This window comes from Taeniopygia guttata, chromosome 4, assembly GCF_048771995.1.
Source record: "Taeniopygia guttata chromosome 4, bTaeGut7.mat, whole genome shotgun sequence".
Classification (NCBI taxonomy): domain Eukaryota; kingdom Metazoa; phylum Chordata; class Aves; order Passeriformes; family Estrildidae; genus Taeniopygia; species Taeniopygia guttata.
In genome coordinates this window covers 46,042,943-46,063,985 of record NC_133028.1, presented here as the reverse complement: position 1 = coordinate 46,063,985, position 21,043 = coordinate 46,042,943, and the positions used below count along the sequence as shown (strand labels likewise).

General features: G+C 41.9%; 1 protein-coding gene across 2 annotated transcripts in view; it reads left to right on the top strand.

Moving 5' to 3' along the window:
• The first annotated feature begins 469 nt into the window (after nt 1-469).
• Nucleotides 470-21,043, top strand: part of MCUB (mitochondrial calcium uniporter dominant negative subunit beta) — a 42,427-nt gene continuing 21,853 nt past the window's right edge. The window contains exon 1 of one of the 2 annotated variants that reach the window (XM_072928528.1): nt 470-664. Coding sequence is in view for 1 of the 2 variants with exons in the window: in XM_012573381.5 (XP_012428835.5) it covers nt 1,038-1,136 (99 nt within the window). In the remaining variant the exon portion in view is untranslated. Of the gene's footprint in view, nt 665-766; nt 1,137-21,043 lie in introns of those variants that run through there. The other variant, XM_012573381.5, reaches the window with a different exon arrangement.

Here is a 21,043-nt window from a genome sequence, read left to right as displayed (position 1 = left end):
TGCCTTTGGGAGTCACTGCCTGCTGACAGCACAGCTGCTCTTCTACTGTTTCCTGGGATCACATTCATTTTAATAGATCACAGTGGCCCTGAAATGTGAGTGAATGTCTACGTGACCTAAAGTCTAAGCTGCTGGAGGTTTCTGTTCCAGAGCTCAGAAGATGAACACAAGTGGGGACTTAATTTAGTCCCCTTGAGCCATCAAGTGTGCAGTTGCAGAGTTTTTCCAGGACAGTGGCACTTTCTGCTCTACAGCAGCCCATTTTCTGAGATCCTTTTTTCATCCTCAGGGAAGGTTTTTTTTGTGCAGCATTGCTTTGGAGGAACACCAGCAAGGGTGGAGAAAGCAGAGGAATACAACAAAGCTTCCCAGTATGGTTCCCTGATGCAGTGCCGAGGGTCTGCTGAGAGTCCTTCAGTGGTTTGTACTGAACGTGAAAACCGTGTTTGTAGGCATGGAGGTGATACCCAACAAATAGGACTGAGTAGGAAAATGCTAAGCCTTGTTAATTGCTCTGCTGCTGTAAACTCTCACATAAACTGACTAACTACAGGAGCGTGTTCTGTTGCTTTGCTGCTCATTTCTGTGGTACCTGAATGTGTTTATTTCACTGAAACCCAGGAGCAGCGGGCAATACTCAGTGACAGAGGAGCCAGATGTTCTGGTAAGACAGAACTTAATCGCTTTTTTAATATTTTTAATGTAAACACTGTTTCAGTTATAAGAAGAGGAAGGACGCGGAGGAGGAGTGCCAGCACCTGTAAGCAAAGGGCGGTGGGTTGGGCACGGCGGGGCGAGAGCAGCTCCCGGCCGGGCGGCGGCGACCGCCCGAGCTGCGGGACGGGAGCGGCACGGCCCGGCCCGGCACGGCCCCTCCGGCGGCGGGCGGGAAGGGGCCGGGGGAAGGCGCGCACGGCGCCCCGGCCGCGGGCGGAGCCGCCCGCCCACGCCCAGCGCGGCAGCGGCGCCGCCGGCCCGAGGCTGAGGCCGCGGGGGCCGGACCCGGCGGGGCAGAGGAGGCGGAGGTGCACAGGACCATGCTGGCCGGGCTGCGCCGGGCGCTGCGCGGCGGCAGGCGGCAGCTGCCGGCGCTGCTGGGCGGGCGGGATGGCTGCCCGCCGCCCTCGGCGCCTCAGGTGAGACGGGAGCGGGCGAGGATCCCCGCGGGACAGCGGCGGGGACGGGCGGAATTGCCCCTTACGGCTGCCTGTGCCCCGGGGTGCGGCGGGGCACAGAGCCCGGGACGAGCGTCACCCCTCGCTGGCCCCGGGCGGGCGCGGTGCCTCAGGGCGGGCCGAGCAGGGGGCTCTGCCCGGGTGACTCACGGGCTGCTCTGTAAACAGCCGGGAGTAAAACGCGAGGGCAAAAAAAAGTTTCTCTTGCGGGCTGTCGTGGTGCTGCTGCTGCCTTGTAGGTGAAGTGCTGAAGTCCGCCTGCCTTTGAGCTTCTCCGGGCTTTGCGAAGTGCCAGGGCTTCTGTGGTTAGGAACAATACAGGCAAACAGACGGACGATGAATTTAAAGATCTGCTGGCGCGTAGTTCAGTCGCTAAGAATCCTGAGCGACTCCTAATTGTTGGGAGAGGCGGCAGTTTAATTCTTTTTTACTGTTCTTAATAATAGAGGTATGCCATGTGTATGCCTGGAAATACCGCTGTGATGGAACACGGCAGAACCCCATCCTTGCGTCCGGGGCCCTCCCATAGCAAGGAAGTTGCTGGGGTTTGTGGTGACAGGAGGAAGTCCAGGGCGATCTGGCGCTTGTTACTGAGCAGCTTCCACGACCCGTGTCTCGAAATGTGCGGCAGTGGGTGGAGTTGAGTTATACGAAACGAACTTTCTACTTTTCCCCAATATTTTTTTTCTCACACTTTTCGCCAAACCTATTACAAGATTCCATTGCATTAATTTGCCCCACATCCCTTAGTGCAAGTAGCCCTTCTTTGCTTTCTCATGGCTGTATATGAGGACATCTAAGTAGGGAATTTAAGATAAATACTGACCTAGCCTCCTTAGTCTTCTGAGTTTTTAGCGGGGCGTGCCGAAAACACCTTGCACCTCGCTGAGAGGGTTTGCACTGTCATTCAGCTCACACTGACACTGCCTATTCAGTTTGCCACCTCTAACTTCTCCAGGGTACTGCTTTGCAGACAAGCTTCGTGCTTTTCTAAGGCTCTAAATTGAGACTGAAAGCTGATAAAGCTTTAAGAAGAGGTACCAAAAATGAGAGGAGAAGGAGGAGGTGGAGGAGGAAAAGCTCTTACTTTGGCACCACTGTCATAATAAGAAAGAGCAAAAAATGATCGTGTCTGTTACTTCGTGGGATGGAACGTCAGTGGCATGCATTGGGAATTAAATTTTTTGCACCAACTAGGTGAAAGAGAGAGATGCTGTAGTGTTGAGGAAAAATCTACTTGGGAAAAGTGTTTAATACGAGATTTGGTTTATTTAATAAGTGGAAATTTTTTGAATAAATTAATTATTTTTTATGGTCTGTGCGGCTTGTTACATGCTGTGGTTGGTGATAGGAATCAGTCTGTCCATGTGCCTTTTGGGGCCTTGACTGGAGTTTCCGCTCATAAAGCTGGAGGTGGTACTTCAGTAGCCACCCGAGGTTGTAGGATGTGGAATTGGTCCTCACATACTGCAAGTTCCTCAGGTGCTGATGAGCAGGTGTGTGAATGCAGAATGTGTTTGTGTGCTATGTTTTTGACTAATAAATACACAGCTGTGGGGATAAATGAGCCATTATTTCTAATTCAGTGTAATTTTTTTCAGGTTTACAGGATTACAGCTGTCCTAAGGAGCTGTATCCTTAATCATTGGCTTTGCACCTCCACTTTTAAATGAGAACTGCAGCTCTTCCTAAAGCTGTCATTAGCTGCTTTACCTTTTGGAGTGATGCTTATACAAATTCTGCATTTTGTAGAATTGAGGTTTTTGTTAGGTGAGTCTTTCTGCATTTAAAGTGGTTAGCTCTTAGAGAGACTCTAGCTGCCTGGGATGTCCTGGGATTGCTGCTTTGACAAGAATGTGTTAGAAATCTGGACAGCAGGCTATGCGCAAAAGAGAAAAGGGCTTAGCAGCAGTTTTTCAAAATAATTGAAGCATATTTTATTCTATTCTTTGGACAGGCATTCTTATTACACATAATTTTGTTCCCCAAAGGCTGCAGTTTATTTTGTTAGAGTTGCAATTTGTAATTCTGCAGTTATTTTGCACGTGGTGAAACCTAAACGTTGCCAGCTCTTTTGCTTCCTCTTGACTTGCAAGTTTTAACTCCTGCAGCTCACACTGAAAGAAATACCCTGTTTGCAATGCTCTCCATGAGGAACATCTCCCCTCACCATATTTCAGTGGAGAATGCATTTGTTAACACAGAATCAAGGCTTTAAATTGCTGGAGGTTTCATTGGTTTGTTTGTTTGGGGTTTTTTTTTGTTTTGTTTTGTGTTTTTTTATTTGTGTTTTTTTTTTTTTAATTTTAAACCTTCTAAGACAGGAAACGTTGAAGGAACTGTATTTAATTTTTTTTCATATGGTCCTAGTTAGTTTCCGTATAGCGCTGAATCCTACTGATCTAAAATTGTGTTTCTTTTTATGGCCGTTCATGAAAGTGAAATTTCTAGTTTAGTGTCTGTGCTGTGGAGATCTCCACCAGCATGCCTACATTGCTTAGGATGGGTGGCAACCATGGAAATTGAAGAAGTCTGGGTTACATGGTTTTTCTTAACTTAAACCCGGGTTTCTTTGCAGTCACAGAGCCCTGTGTCTTGTTAAAACTGTTTCTATCCTGTGTGGAGGTGCTGGAGCCGTGACATTTCCTCTGCAAAAGGCAGGGCTTGCTTTGAACAAGTATTAGTGAAGGAAGTAAAATGGGAAAACTTGAATCCTTTTCAAAATGTAAGTTTATTTAGCACCATTAATTCAGAATACATTTTATTGCTATGTGCAAAATCTCTTAAAACTGTGCCTCTGGAATACATTGGCAAGGGGAAAGATCGTGTGTAAGCTGGCAAGAGCAAATAAGGCGTCTGTGAAAAACATTATGGATATATTTTCTTCCTTGATTAGGATATTGCATATGCTTGTTGCTGAGGAAAATTTTCCTCCTAGCTGCAAACTGCAGCCAGTAGGAGAGTCATTGGGTTTATCTGCAGAAAGCAGAGTAGTGAGGGTTTTATTCTGGGGCTTTTTTTTTTTTTGGTCAGCTCCCAGTGTCTTCCATATCTGTCAAAAAATTTTTTTTCAGTGCTTTCAGCTGGTGAGTTTTTGACTACCCAGTTCCTCAGACTAACTTGAACCTTTTTCCTGTCCTTCCTGTTAGTTTTTATAGTAATTCTTACTCTCAAATTACCATAATTCTCCTAGTATTACACCTGTCCAGTTTGTTCTTCATTTTTTTACAGTCTTATAAGCAAGGATTTAAATGGGTCCTAATAGCCACAGGGTATTTCCATGGAGGTTTTTAATTTTGCCTCTTTCTCTTTTGCATATGATCTACTGCGGGGATTTCTAAGATATTCTGACAGACAGCAACCCCAGGACATCCCAGGCAACTACAGCAAAGCAGACTGTCATTGAATGTCTTATGCAGCCAAATATTTCACATAAATGTGGTTTAAGTCCCTGCTTTTTATTTCAGCCCACTCAAGTCCTTTGGAAATTGATATCTAATTGGAGCCAAGAACTGGGAGTAATTTATGGCTGTTGGGTGTGTTTTCCCTTGTCTTTCCTCCACTTTGAAAGCCTGGCACAACAAAAGTTAGCTTGTTGATCTAAATCTTCTTTTCTAAACAGAAACCTCCTGCTCATACTGGCATATATCAATAAAAAAACATACAAACTGCTGAACTGTTTGTTTATGGAAGTACTGTTCACTCTTTCAAATACTAATTTCTGAATGTCTTAGCCTATTTAGAAGATCTCTGGTGCTTCTGCTGCAAAAAATTTCCTGTCTCAGCAAGTTCATTTTTTTGACTTCGCTGCTGTGTCTGTGCCAGAATAACAGGGTGGCATTGGGAATGGCTGCTAGTTATTTGCTGTTGTCTCTTCTCGTCTGGCAGCTGGGAGATGGCTCTGTTTTCCCTGATAAATACACTTTTGGGCAGAGATGTGATATATAGCACAGAAATTAATCTCTCTTTGTGCTTCTGCAGATATTCCCATGAACTGTTTTTGTGTGTCCTCTCTCTCCAGTACAGATGCTGTAGTGGCACAGTGGGCCATGAGATACTCTTGTACGTGCACATACAATTACCTGCAAGGCACTCATACCCTTAGAGGTTTGGGAAATTTCTAAAAACCAGCCTCACTCAGGGTTTGCAACACACATCAACAGTGTGACTTCAAATTCTTGGTGTTGTTTTCCAGTGAGGCAGTTGACAGAAAAGCAGTTAATTGAAATGTGTAGATCAAATCAACTTGTCTTGCATAGTGTGTTGTTTTTTGCCTGCCCTGAGTGTCAGCAGATGTGTGTTTTTGGTGGTTGTGTGAATATGGCAATTCCTAAGGAAATGAAAACCAGCTCCAGCAAGGCTGGAAAGAATGTGGTCATTCTCTTCAACATCACAAGCCTAAGGAAGTTAGAGGTTTTTTGTGCTAAGTCAGGGCTGTGTGGTATTGCAGGAAATGTAAAGAAAACTGAAATGCTGGTCTAGCATTATTGTCCGTAGCAAAATCTATAATTTTTAACATTTTAAAACAGATTAATGTAATTTTTTTATAATTTTATATAATTTTAAAACAGATTTCATGAAGAGCTTTCTTATATGTGATATAGGAGTAATAGACTGTGCTTCTCAAAGTTTGGGAAGTACATTACTCCAAATATATTCAATAGGTTTATTGTAAAGGAGAATGAAAATGTATATAACTTCCTATTGATAGAGACTTTAAAAAAATATTTAATTTTGAATGGGGATAGAAATAAGGTGATACCTGTATTGGGTGCTCCATGTTTAATAAAGTAGATGACAGAAAATGATGCTGTGATTTCATTTGCAGTGGATGCTGTGATCATTGTAAGTTTTTTGTTGCTTATGAGATGAAGTCTGGCACTGTTCCTTTTAGCACTCTTAGCAAGTGTGCTAAAAGACTTCACTCACAGTCTTTATACCTGCAAAAAAAATTAATACTAAACCTCTAGAGGATGTCTGAGAAAATTGCTTTGCAAGTGTCTTAGATGTGCTTAAGATGTACCACAAATCACTGAAGTGCTGAGCACTTAAGGCTGTTGACAAACCTTGTTTTAAGAATACGAGTCTCCTCTGATTTTTTTGCATTTTTGTATTTGAAAGCTTATAGGACAAAAATGTAGACCTTTTCCTAGAGTTTATAATATCTTAATTTCTGAAGGTATAGGAGAACATGGAAAAGGAAATAGAGATGTTTGGTTATGTTTTGGTTTTTGCTTCTTTTGTACTGAGGCTTTCCCCTCCAGAAGTCCTTCTTACACAGTTACATTTTTGGCAGCAGAGAGGAAGCAAACAGCACACCTGTTCTCAACATCTAGTTAAACAGCAAAATTTTCATTTCCCCCTTCCCACTGAGGCAGAAAGATCTGAAGGAAAATGAATGGAGTAGCTGTGCTTGAGTTGGGCTTGCTTTCTTTAGGATCATCTTCACCCTGAGGATGGTCTTAAAAAACAGCATCACAGGTGAATTTCTCATTGGGTGGCTCATGGTGGGGAAATCCCTACATCTGAGAAGGCAGTAAACTCTTCTGAGCCTAGAGGTGTTTCATTCACTTCTGTACTTTTTTATGATATGATGTTAACGAAGTGTCTGTTAAGGGCACGTATCAGCAGCTCTTGCTCTGGGTTGGTTTCTTATCTCTTTTGCAGAAAGATGAAAGGCAGAGGCCTCTGTGTTTCTGTCTCATTCTCTGTCTTGCTGTCAAGATACTGAGTAATAACCTGGTCATTATGTTTGCATAGAAAGAGGTGGCTTTTAAAAAGGTCACTTCTGCCATTCATATGACTACTCACTTTGTTGTTTCTGTATCTCAGAGCAGATCTGAGGAGCCCAGCAAAGAACTGAAGTTAACTGTTTTGTGAACTTGCATAGGGAGGCTGGGAGGAGGACAATTTTCAGGCCTGCAAGTTATTTGTTGTGACATGTTCCATTCTCAGCTCATGCATGAGTCCTGCGTCCCTAGGAGTTCCTGCCATCCAGGTGTTGGGGGAGCGTGGGTCTGTGCTCTGAAGATCGGGTCCATCACTAGGGAAATAAATCTCTCATGTCAGAATGACTCTGTGGCCCAGCAGCTGAAGAAGAGAAGTTAAAATGAACATTGTTTGGCTGCCTGCCTACTAAGGATGGTAGCTTTTGTCCATGAACTAATTCTCCTTTGTTCAAGTGAGGCTGGGTGTAAGCAGGCCACTGTCAGCTGTCAGCAGTCAGGGCATGGATAAACAGGAGGCTTTGTGTCTGTGTGATGAGGACTGGCAAGCACAACCTCCCCTTAGTGACCAGGAAATACTCACTCCTCTTTCAAATGGAAACGGAAAAAAGATGTTTACTCTCTAAATGTGACATTTATACCTTTAGAAAAGTTAAATTTATCATCATGAGCCCAGGTAGTGCATCTTCAAAGGGACAGAAAAATTGAGTACATTATACACAGGCAAGATATAATTTACTTTTTTCCTTCAGAATTTGTACAACTTAGAAAACAGTTTTGAAGCAGTTGTTTTCACATTTACTATCTCGTCATTTTTGATCAAAATTACTTCAGTCCTCACATTCCTGTCGAGACGGAGAGAAATAAACTGTCTTCTTTTAAGAAGTATTTTGTTTATCTGCAAAGTAACCAGCAATTTCAGCTTCCCAGCATCTCCCCAGTGTTACCTAAAACTAACAAGACTACAAATTGATTTAGAGATCACAGAAACATCCTTAAATGTATTGTATGTTTGCCAGAGTGGAGAAAAAATTACATTGCTTTTCTTCCTGGCAAATCAAACTCCATATACCATGAGGATATCACTTTGGCCAGAGTGCTGTGGTGAGGAAAAGATCACAGAATCACAGAATGTTAAAGGTTGGAAGGTACCACAGGGTCATCTGGTCCAGCCCCTTTGCCCAAGAAGGGACATCCTTGAGCACATGGCACAGAATCACATCCAGATGGTTCTTGAATGTCTCCAGTGAAGGAGACTCCACAGCCTCTGTGGGCAACATGTTCCAGTCTCCTAGTCCAAGATTATTGTTGTTTGTGCAGCAGAGTCACTGGTTGTGCTTGAAGTGCTTATGCCATACTGTTACAGAACAACGTTCCTATGGGTTTGTTCCAGGTTTCTTTTTTCCTAGGGCCTGACCTGACCCTCTCTGCACCTTCTCATGCAAACTGTTTGTTATTTGTACTCTGTACTTGCTGTTTGAACCAGCTGCTCTCTGCCTGTGACAGCACAGCTGTGAGCATTTTCCTTTGTGCTATCTGTGGCAGGAAAGCAGGAAGGCTTTTGTAAAACACCTTTATGTGTTTGCTCTGAATAGAAGCATAAAGGTGCCAGGCTCCTTCATGCTTCCAGGGACCTTTGTGGCCTCAGCTGCTCCTCAGCCAGCCCCTCTAGGCTGGAATCCCTCAAGGGAGACATGGGCACGACAGGGTTCCTGATCCAGGGCCAAACCTGGCACGGGTGTGGGTTTGTAGCTGTGGCCCCTGTGGAGGATGCACTGACAGGGATGGGGGGAGGATGGGTGTAGCAATGGGATAATCCCCAGGTTGAGCTAGGTAGAGGCTGGGAACTGAAGTTATGATTCATCTGGAAGTGGGGCACAGGTTTTGGCTAGCCTGAGGTATTTGGTTTTAACAGGTTAATTGCAGTAAAGATGGGCTAAACTGTCTAAAAGTGTTTTGAGAAGGTGGCAAACCCAGTGCTTAACCACAAAGTAGCTTAGCTTTCTTGCCTATAGATACTGTGTCTGCCCTTCCCTAGACAAGGTAATATACTTAAAGAATTATTTTGCAATACAAAAATATAAGCCAAATAGAAGCTATATATCTGTAGTAAAAGAAATACTGTGTGAGAAGTTTAAGTTAGTGGTCTTGCTGACCTGAGTGCTGGACCCTAGGCTGGTGATACTGAATCAGCTAAATGTTGGAAGTCAAGTGATCTTCATCAGTGGCTTGGGTAAATACTTGACACTTTTAACATAGATTAAACAGTTGGAACTTAAAGGCAGTTGCTTTTCACAGCTGCGTTGTAAGAGCTGTGTATCTGATGTGCATTGCTGATGTGTTTTAGGTAGAAGGGATATTTGTGAAATGGCAAGGTGGGAAGCTTAACTTTGCTTCTCAGTGGATACACTTCAGTTTACTGGCCCCCCTCCTCCCTCTCACTCCAGGTTTTCAAATTTTAAAATTCCAGATAAAACTACCAGGAAGCTGCCAGTTTCTTAAAAGACAAAATCAGTTTTTTAAGTTTATGCTGAGATCAGGACTTCCCGCAGCTCTGTAAATACTTTTCCAGAGCAATACACATGCTAGTATTTTAACTAAAGGCAGGAAGTCTCTTAAGCTTGGGAAGGGAGGGAAAGCAGACACAGCAAACAGTGATCTTGAACAATCACTTTTTTTTTCTGTAGCCAGAGGGTGAGTATGTCTTTCCTGCCTTCCCATTTTCATTTGTCTGCTGGATGACCACAGCTGTGTTGAAACAGGAAAACTAAATCAAGTCCTTGGAGCTCTATTGTGAGGAGTTTTTGTGCTCAGTAACCAGATGCAGTGTAGGGTTGAATCATGGAGTCTCTGTTAGATGGGACTTTGCTTTCATTTTGTGTATTCTCTTTTAATCTTATGTGCTGCTGGCAATATCCTGGGTTCCTACTAGTGCTTTCCCAAAAACTGCTTTCAGATGGGTCCTGACCTATTAAGGCATCAGGTTACTTATGCTTGTGGCACACCTTTTGGCAGTTTGCCTGTTGGCTTTGAAAAGTGTTTTAAAGCCATAATATGCTTACTGCAATATGGCAAGGCCTAAACCTTGCTAAAGGTGCCCCACAAGGAAGCAGTGAGGGTTGAAAATGGGGAGGTTCCTGGGGATTTTGTCCTCGGTTGACTTGGGAAATGACCTGCTGTAGGATGAGTTGAAATTCACTTAAACAAAGAAAATGATAATGAAAATTTTGAGATGAGATTCCTGCCAGAATATATTCCCAGGCATTGGTACCACAGCAGGATCTTTTGCAGTCAGTTCTGACTGGTACACTTTTTCAGGTAGCTGCAGTGGATTTCAGTCAAAAGGGTTTTTTTGTGAGGCGGGTAATGCTGTTATTTTTTGCAGAGCTGGGGCTAGTCTAAATTTAATGTGCAGGGACTGACATTTTCTGTAGTGAATTGTCTGCCTTTTTTTCCATTTAAATCTGCTGGGTGTGAGATCATTCTTCAGTATTTTTTATTATAGTGATTTTCAGTAACATTATTTATCTGATGCCATAGAGTTTGATAGGCTAAAGGATATGAAAACAGAATTCATATTTACATCTGTGTGCTTCAATCAGAAGCCAAAGGCGTGTGCTCAGTGTTTGTAGCCTTTCTGGTAAAATAAAATCAGGCATACTTGGAAGATTGCTGTTTGAAGGCTGGTGTTTCAGGCTTGGTCTTGCAGTGCCCTGTGGCTTTAAGCACACTGGAAATATGACTGAGTTGGAGTAATTTAAAGGGATGTCAAATAACCCAGGCTCTAAAACTGAGTTATACCTATTAAACTATGCATGCTCCTTGGAGTACTGACCCCAAGCTGTTTTTCCTGGCAGTGGAAGTGTAAAGTGCATATATTTTGCTATAGTTCAGACCCTGATATGACTTTAATCTGTGCAAACCCTCACAGTAGTGCCATTCTTCAGCATTTCATAATGCTGCACAATCTGTAGCTTGTTTCCTTGCGAGTTCCTGGTTACTTCTCCTTCTGGAATAGTCATGTTAACTTTTCTCATTAATAGGGATGTAACTATTTTTGGGGATTCCGCTGAGCCAGCAGATGAAAACTGTGATCTCACTGGCATTCTAATATAAATACAGATTTGGGTTGTTGGGAAGTAAGACTTTTAACTGGGCACTCTACTGCTAACAATTACAGCTCATTTTGTCTCAGTTGGAATTAAGTATCAGTAGTTAGTATTTTTCTTGACATATGATAAAAAAGATTTTTTGGAACTTAGGAATACTTGTAACTAATAAAAGAAGTAACTGCATAAAGGTACCTAATAAGGTAGAAGTTATCAAAAACTATTAACAGGTTTAAAAAATACTGCCCATGTAGAGTATTCATATACTGCTAAAAACTTTGAATGTCATATAACATTTAGAATTCAAACCCCTAGATACGGCTTTTGACCTTTGTGGTGCCTCTGATTCTAGATTTTGGGTGAGTAATTACACAGCTCAAGAACTTGAACTGTAAGAAAATTACACAGCACCTTGTGGCAGCAGTCAGACCAGCAAGACCCACTAGAAGGAACCAGAAGCAAAGTCCTGGTTCATAGGTCAGTGCGTGCTTCTGTGGCACAAGTTGATCTTACCTGCAAGTGTGCAAGAGCATAATGTATTTCCATAGCACAAATTTGAAATGCTCCATATGCACATCCATACTCCATATGGCCATCATAAAAAACAGTCAGCCAGCAGCTACCCCTAGGCCTGGAGCCGACAGAGGATCCACCTTATCTACTGCTTTTTTACTTTATCTGCAGCCAGATAAAACTGGGATGGCAGGTCACACATTCTGTTTAAATCAGTTGGCTGCTGGTGTCATGGGGCCTCCCTTACTGCTGTAGAAGTTAAGAGTGTGAGTAATTTAAAATTTTAAAAAAACCCTAAGCCAGTTTATCACACTTAGCATTGCTGACCACAGAAATATCCCAGCCCTATGCAGCTGGCCCTCGGTGTGCCTCTAGCTCCTGCTCCAGGCACCTCACTGCTCATACATTCCAGAGCAGCTCAAAGCCCTGCTGAGGGGTGAGAGTCACACCCCTGCAGTGCTGCTTTCTCAGCCTGGGTTGGGGTCATGATGTGGTTTTTGGTGTTCTCAAGGGATCCACTTAAGGGGGAAGCTGCAGTTGGAGGAGCTTTTGTTTTGTTCCCTGCTTTCATGCTCTCTCCCTGTCTGCCCTCCACTGATAGAAGCAGAAAAATCTAGTGGGTCTGATTTCAGGGAAATAGGTTTGAAGCCAAACAACACACATTCAGAGAGAGAGAAATGTGGAACAACACTTATTTGAAGGCAGTGGTGAAAGCACAGAATTAATGGACTCTTGTGTTTAGCCCAGACTATCAATATTTACTGAGAAGTTCACCTACATTATTTCTGGTTGGCTGTAGCATGCTCTGTCTACTGTAACATGCACTCTGTGGTATTTATAACCTCTGATCAGTGCAGAACTAACTATTCAGACTGTTCCTTCTTGTTTAAGTTATTTTGATAGTGTTACTTAATACCTTTGTTTAAATTTCAGTAGTGTTTGCATGTTGCCTCAGAGCCTGCAGCAGCAAAAGGTAAATATGGCAGTAGGGTTTAAATTGAGTTCATTCATTCAAAGAGTAAAAGAAAATAAACATAAGGAGGAAACAACCTGCAGATACTTATCAGTCTCAAGTGAGGAAAGAGGTTTTTTAATGTTGTTTATTCATCCATATCAAATCGTTGCTCTTGGAACTGGAACACTGAGAAACTATATCCCAGTGAAATCCTGTGGTATCAAAGAGACTGTGACTGTATTTTCCCTTGTACTTCTTCCAGGATGGCATGTTGCAAAGATGGTTATGAGTCTCTATTCCTTACTTTTTGTTGATCAGGTGTTTTTTCTAATTTTGTAGACTTTTAATAAGCCATCCAGATGCCATTTTGAGTTCTAGGAAAATGCTCATAATAAAAGCCTTCAGGACTCAGTATGTTGCTGTAGCTTCTGCAGACTGCATTATTCTCAAGAAGTTTTATAATGTGAGAAAGATTTACAAGGATCTTTTTACTGTGTGACTGTGGGGAACTCAGGTCAGCTCCCACTGTCTTTCTTCGTGACAATATAGCAACAAGACAGTCTGAGGGCCTGGCCGATGCCATTTTCTCCATTTCACTAAAAAGGATGGTGAGATAGAATAGTCCTGGGTATCTGCTTTCATACTGCAGATGGTCCTGGATATGCAGATTGGGCTCTGTAGGCATGATTATGCTTTTCACTGTGTCTTGTTCTGAGTGGGCTGCAATATCCAGAAAAAGCTGTCCATATGGAGAGGCTAGCTGTGAACCTGGAAGCAGTGTAGAGCCTCTCAGTGTGATGGTGCACCTGGGCCAGAAACCCTTCTGTGTTGTGTGGGGGGCATGTAGTGTGCACCTAATCACTGGCTGGGGAAGAGAGCAGTGAGCCTGAGCTTGTTTGAGACTCTTGCCTCAGGATGCAGCTTTTTGTCTAAGTGTCAAATTTGCAAGGTAACAGAAACAAAAAAAATTTCTTAACCAAAGCAGGTTATAGGGTACAGAAACCTTTTTCCTCTCTGTATTTATGCCGGTGAATGTCATCTGTGTCCGCTTCAGGCACGTGATGGCAAGCAGCTCTTTGAATATTTTTTGTGTGTGTATTTTTCTTTAATGTCATAACTTCTCAGAAACTTTAGGCATTTATCTGCTAAACAAAATACTATGGTTCTTTGTATTTGCCTTCCACTGAGATTTCAGCCTTTGAGATGGATTTGAATAGTGGGGTTTTTTTCAAGCTCTTTCACAATCAAGAGGATAATACATTCTTTTACAAAAACTGAGATTCTTATCCTGTAGACAAGCAATGACAGAAGGGCTGACATAAATAGATTTGGAGTGTGTGTGTGTGTGTCAGTGAATTGCTGATGGATATATTTTACTCCTTGGGATTGGACTTTCTTAATTTGATTTTTTTAAACTTGATCAATAGTAGTGACCTAAGTTAAAGATTGGCTTGACTGAATGCGAATGGTGTTGTTCCAGAAGGGAATGGGTTTCAGCATCAAATAGATTTTACAACAAAGGGCATTTGATTATTGCTTTGGTATTTTTTCAGGTATTTTCTGTCAAAGTATTTTTGTTCTCATTCAAAAATTAAAAAATACTTTCAATTTTAGTGTTCAGCCTCTCCTACATAACAGAAGTCAATAAATTGTACTAGCATGATTTATTATAAATAAAAAAATGTGAAATTTATCCCTTTTGAAACACGTAACAAACAGCCAAAGTCCTAGATTTGGAAAAAGCCAAGGAACTGGTGTTCATCTTACTTTGAAGGAAAATCAATCAGTGTAATTATTTACCTGTTTTGTACATATGAGCTATTGCTATACTGAGAGGCTTTGCTGCTATAACTATACTATAAATCCTTTTTTGTGGCCACTTTTACAGGCAGGAGACATTTATTTGTTTACTTTGAAAGTTCTAGGCTTAAAATACTTAGAATAGCATATTATCATCATAGATCCATATAATGGTTTGGGTTGGAAGGGACCTCAAGGATCATCTAGTTCCAACCCCCCTGCTATAGGCAGGGACATCTTCCACTGGACCATGGAGGGGCTCAGAGCCCCATCCAACCTGGCCATGAACACTTCCAGGGATGGGGCATCCACAACTTCTCTGGAATACCTATGCCATGTTTATTCATTGATCATTTTCAGTATTGCAGCTAATGACTTTAATTAATGGTGAAGAAAATTTTATTGGATTTTTTAAAATTAGATACTTCTGAGCCAGCAGTAATAGCTAAGGTACTCACATAGAAATATGCCCTTTGTCTTTGTGGAGATGTTTCCTGATGATAGCTGTATCAGTAAGTGCTTTTTAATGCTTACAGTGCCTTAGCAGAGCTAATGTGAAAATATTTTAAAAATATGTAACTGCATCTTTAAGTTCTTAATTACAGAGATGAGAGCTAAATGTGGTTTTGAGCCAGCTGGACACTAACCACATCTACTCAGTGATGCTGTGAATCCAGGTGAGCAGCTTGTCAAGAATAGCACCTCAGGTTTTCTTTTAGCAAGTCAAATTGTCTTTTTCTTTTCTGAGGCAGAGGTTAAGAATTCTGATGGGCACTTAGTGGGTGCCAGAGGTGCTGTCTCTCAAAGAAGAAAGATGCTGCCAGCCAGTTAATTGGCAATATCTTGCCTGTACATGGAGTAGTGGCTCTCAGTTTCTGTTCAGAGCTCTGTGTGAGTCAGGAGCTGGGAGCTGATGAGGACTCTGGATGCACTGGGATGCATCCCTGTCCCAGCCTGCCAGCATGCCTTCAGCACCAGCCATAGCACTTCTTTTTGCACCAGCACCATGGGATGCTGATCTCTGTTTTGTGGAAAGGACAGAGGTCAAACTGGAAGCTATTTTTCCTTGCTCACTACCAAATGCAACATAATCAACTGTTTTGTTACTGATGCTAAAGCAAATTTAACTCATACTCATAAAATGCCTGTGTGAGTCCTGTGTTTTTAGTGGATTACAGAAATAAAACAGCTGGTATAATAATGAGTCCTGCTGCTTGCCATGGATCTGAAGGTATATTTGGGAGTGCAGTCCTGGCATTACTCTTATAATGGCAACGGTTGAGTTGGAATTACAGAAATAAATGATGTTTGAAATCTTTATTAAAAAAACTAAACCAATCAACTTTCCTCTGCTGAAAACAGTCTAACTAGAGCTTTTTGCTGAAAATCAGAGCTATGAAAGAAAGCTGCTTTGTCCTATCTTTGCAATGGCACATAAAAGGCATAAAACAAAATTGCAACGTTGCTTAGACCCACAGATGTGTCCAGAAGTGTATTTCATATTGGCCCTTTGGATCTGATGCCATTGTAGCATTCTAATCCTTATGAATGTAGTCAATTTTCTTAGAAAGTAGATCTACATATTAGGACTCTGTGACTCCAAATTTAGGGGTTTTTTAGTGCCTGTTCTTTTCTGCGAGCTGCTCCACTGATCTCCTTTCAGTTTTGAATGGTGACCTGAGGACCAGAGCTTTAGAGGATTCAACTGACTCTTTTTCCTAAGCTGGATATGCTAAGTGTAATTTTAACAGGCTGAACAGATAAAAAAGAGGCAGAGAAGAGGGAGAAGTGATAGTTGGAATGACAACCACTCTGTCATTTAAACTCCTTAGAGAAGGAGGTGCCTTGTTCCTGCAGTTCTTGCTGTGGGCCTGGAACAGACAGCTGGAACAAAGGACTTGTCTTACATCCTCAGAATGGTGCAAAAGTTGGGGCTGCTCTACACTTGATACTGTTCTGTTCTCTAGCTACTGAGCCCTGGAATTGCCTGATGACTTTTTCACATCTACCCTTCCTCATCCCGGTCTCTGCCCAGCTGGATAACACTTCATCCATAACTGTGAAATGCTGCCCCTCTGTCCCCTTCAAACAATTTCAGAGGCTAAGCACGGTTCTCTCCCTCTGTTAATAGTTGGTAAAAGTTTTTCTAATTTGTGAAGCTAAAGCTCATAAAGCAGCAAATATAGAGCAAACATTCAGATAATTCTTTATCTGAAGAGATAGGAGTGACTGAAGTTCATTTTAGGGCAAATGCTATCATAATATATTAGTAGGATCTGTTCATACCCTAGAGGAAAAATGTGCTAAATACTATACACTCTCAGCGTCAGGCCATAAGGGATGAGGAAAGCATGACTGTGAAGTAAAGTTAGGGAGAATCAAGCTGAAAAGTCTGTTGGCATGGTTCTGGTAGTTAAATATTTACCAGCAGCAGACAGCTCTCAGAGTCTCATTTTTCTTCAGCCATTGGTATAATGAGGTAATAAACCATGCACAGATCATAGGTTTCCAGGGAAGTGGCTGCAAAGGGTTCTGCTTCTTGAACAAGGACAGTTAATATCCAGTTCCTTTAAGAAAGAAACTAGAATACATTGAGTATTTATTGAGACTCATCAGAAAAGAAGTTTCTGCTTGAGCTGTAGAGCTGGTGTTACACAGCTGGTTTCATGTGGGGTAATTTTTTTCACAGTGGCTGGTACAGGGCTAAATTTTGAATTTGTGGTGATCACTCAAGACCTCTCTGTATCATACATGACTTTTGCAGGTATGGTCAGGAGTTTGCTGGCCTGATTTGGTATTGTCCTCCTTCCCAGCCCCTCTTATGGTCACTCTGGCTTCTCCTTCTGGACTGTAATCCTTAAGGTGCCTGCAGAGGTCCAGAATCTGTGTTACATGGAAGGGGAAGAGCAGCAGCAGCAGAGAAACACCTGCTGTGTCTTAACACAGCTGCCAACATCACCCTGCAGCTGCTGCTGCTGAATAGAGGGACTATGCTTATGTGTACCTTATGTTTTGCATAGGCGGAACACAAGATGAATTTCTGAAGTGGCTGATGGTTTTGGTTTTTTCCCAGGCTGTGCTGTCTCACTGGTGCTGAAAACAGGGCCATTGGATAAAGGAGATTAATAACTGTAAATTCCTTTTGTGTCCCAGTGAAATCAAATGGCATAGATGTTGAAAGATAATCTGAAAGGCACCTGAAATGTGAGAGGCTTTATTAAGATTAGCATAGGGTTTATTTTGTATTTTTTGCTGTAATAAACTTGAAGTAATTTGGTATTCCATTTAAATTGCATTATCTCTAGTGCTAGACAAAAAATTGCTGGTCAAAAGAAAAAGAGGAATATAATACCTTTGTCTTCTCTATCTCCCTGTGAGGAAACCCACTGAATTTTGGTACTCCTGAATAAAGGTTTTAAATGAGGAATCCCTGTGAATATGCTAGGGTGGTAGGAAATGTCAGTGGAGTTGTGTTGTATGTGTAGGAGGAGTTGTTTCAGGGACAAGAGAAGAAGAGTGCTGGTACTACAGGAGTTGAAATATTATGCTAGTGTTCATATTATAAAGACAGTGGTCATTGAAGAGAACTCTGAAGCAGTAAATGGGAGAAGCTGTATAGATTAATTTATGAGGAAAAATGTAAGAATTAAATATGTATAACTTCTCTAAGCAGTGACTGCTTGTGTTCATAAATCTAACAAGCATGAGAGGTATAAGCACGTACACAAAAAAAAGAACTCTGGATATAGTTGGGGCTATGTCTGAAGTGGTAACTTTGGGTATCCTATGCATGACTTCCTAGGTGGATATCTAGTGAATATGTAGCAATGAACATCTTATCTTTTTAGGGTGATTAGAGGTATCTATTGAGCCTGGCTTCATCTCATAACATTAGTCACGTGAGCTGTCATCATTGTTTGAATCTACTGTACATCTAGAGTTAACTGTGCTGTCTTAGGTCCTACAGACAAATGCTTATGCTTAAACCTGACAAACTCCTCACTTTCTTCTCATCCTTGAACAATAGGCTGGGGGAAGGAGTGTCACAATCCTTTTCAATCTCTCAAATTTACAGGACAATATACTCTATAAACTAAACTTTATTTAATGAGCTTATTGTGAATGAAAACAAACAAATATGTCGAATGAGCTCATTCCTCTTTGTACAGACTAGTCTAATATGATTTCACTAATTCATCACTTCATTCACGAGTGATTATCCTTTAAAGCCCTTCCAGCTAATTTGATTATAAGTCTCTTCCTCACAGTATAATTGAACACCTCTGTTTGTCATCCTCAGACAACTGCTGCAGGCAGGGAAGAAAATTACTTCTTTCTGTGTTTCGACAAACCAACACGGTTTAAACAATCTAAGTTACTTAAAAGTAACATCGATTGTAACATAGACATGTTACAAAGGTAGCATTCCCAAGTTTTCTGATTTGTAACTTGTGCACCAGCGAGCGGGGACCTCACTGGTTGTGCTGATCCTTCCTTCTCCCACATCTTGTGGGCATCTTGGGGTCTCACTGAGATGAACAAAGCCAGTCTGGCTGCTGCTGGATCTGCTTCAAAAGCTTTTTGGGTCTGCTGAGGATGTTGGATCTATAGTATTTCCCTAGGATTCTGAAAAAACTGCCAGGCAATCATAACGCTAAGGCGATGGTTGCAGGAGGCAGCAAGCTGCCTCCTTTGCCAGGGACTCTTTTGGAGACTTTTTCTGCTCTTCCTTGGTGTCCTTCTTTGAGAATGGATGTGCCATTTGCATTTTCTGCTGTTTATGGTCCCTGAAGCATGCAGGAATGACAGGGAGCCTACCTGAAGCAGGCCAGAGTGTGGAGCAGAGCTGGCTGCAGTGTGTGCAGCCCTTCTGTGCTGCATTTGTTGTTTCTGTTTGTTGCAGCTGTTTTCTATTTTTGACAAAATAGCTGAAGCTTATGAAATTGGATCTCCTAAACACAAGTTGCTGAAAGTCTTCAATACATGTGATCATTGCAGTGATAGTTGTGAGACAAAGCAGAATCAGTGTGGCAGGGATGTCAAGCTGCTGCATTTTGTGATAGCCACTTTAAAGGTATTTGTATTTTGCTCTTTCCGAGTGGAAACCTGTAAAATGGGCTGTGAAAGGGAGTGAAAACATTCTTTCCTTGTTCACATTCCTCCTTGGGTACCCCTAAGGGATTTTGGGAAGTTGTTGAACTAGTTAGACTGTTGTTCGGCCATTTGGAGGGTTTAAGAGCAGTTCTTGGTTTTCGTGTTTCTTGTTTCTTCACATCTGATCTGCTATGCCCTCAAAATGCAGGCAGTGGACATTTTGACAACACTCAAAAAAAAAAAAAAACCCAAACAAATGAGGGCCCTTGATAAAAATACTAAGTCAACAAAAATATGCACTTAAAAAAGAAAGAGATTTAGACAGCAAAGATTTAAAATTCAAAAGTTGTATGTGGATAGTTTAAAGTGTAGTGTTTATCTTGGTAAGGGTTTTTTCTGCTCAGTCTTAGGACAGGGAAGCACATAGCACTCTTTCACGTGTGATGCAGAGATGACACTCAGATAAACCTGATTTGTTCTTTCCTCTACTGTAAGTTTTCTATATTACCTTTAAGTAACTTAAATTATTTAAACTGTGTTGGTTTTTCGAAGTTGATAAAAGAAGTTAATTGCTCTTCCCTGCCTGCAGCAGTTGTCTGAGATTCAGACAGAGTCAATTATACTGTGAAGAAGAGACTTATGATCAAATTAGCTGGAAGTTCTCTAAAGATAAGAATATATTTCCTGCCTCCAACCTTCTTCCCCTGTTCTGCAAAGCAGTTTTTTTCTAAACCATCTTTTGGCAGGCTCACTGCTCTGTTGTTGAGCTGCAGCTACTGGCAGCTGTTATGCTCTGTGCAGAGGTGCTCTGTGCTGTCTGTGCCTGTACACCCAGCAGTTGCAAATAAAGCCATGGAAAGGACCGAGATGCCAGGTGCTCATTCTGTCTCATATTTCAGATGCCAGCTGTGATTACCACGTAGGGTCAGGCTGTTGAAGCAGAGGCATCTTTCAGAGAACATGGAGTGAGGAGCTGCTGAGGGTTGTCTTAGGGCACTCCTTTATCCTTCTGGGCAGGCGTCAATCAGCTGCTGTCTGTCACAGGCTGAAAGTGCAGGAGCTACCAGAGCAGCTGCTCCTCAGACATGGGCTGTACTGAGACAAGAGCGTGGCTTTTTCCATGACAGGGACTAAACAGCAACATGAACTAAAGCTGGTTTGGTGTAAGGAAGCAGCATTCCATGGAGACCTAGAAAAGCTGCAGCCCTGTAAGAATATTTGCTGTTGTTCAAGTTTAATTTTCAGAAAGCTCTTCCTTCCTCTTTTCTACATTTGAGCTGTTTCCTTTTTGTTTAAATGCAGCTCATGAAGTACATTGTTAATTTAGTCATGCAGTTTACAGTTACTTTATAAAATCCAAATTAATTACACAGTGTAAAGTAAATACAGGTTTTCAGCACATATGACCATGACTGAATCTTCCTGCTCCAAATTGATGGATATTGTTGATAGTTGTTCCAGTTCAGTCATCCATGAAATATTCACAGATTTATAGTCAACATAGAAGTGAAACTGTCAAAACAACTTGCTTGATTATGACAAAGAAATAGCTATCAGAGAAGTGGCAGGCAGCTTCTGGGCTGAAGTGTTTCACTTAAGACATTTCAGTACCATTTGCATTTTGTATCATTTCTGAGAAATGCATAATATACAAAATGCATTTGTGGTTTT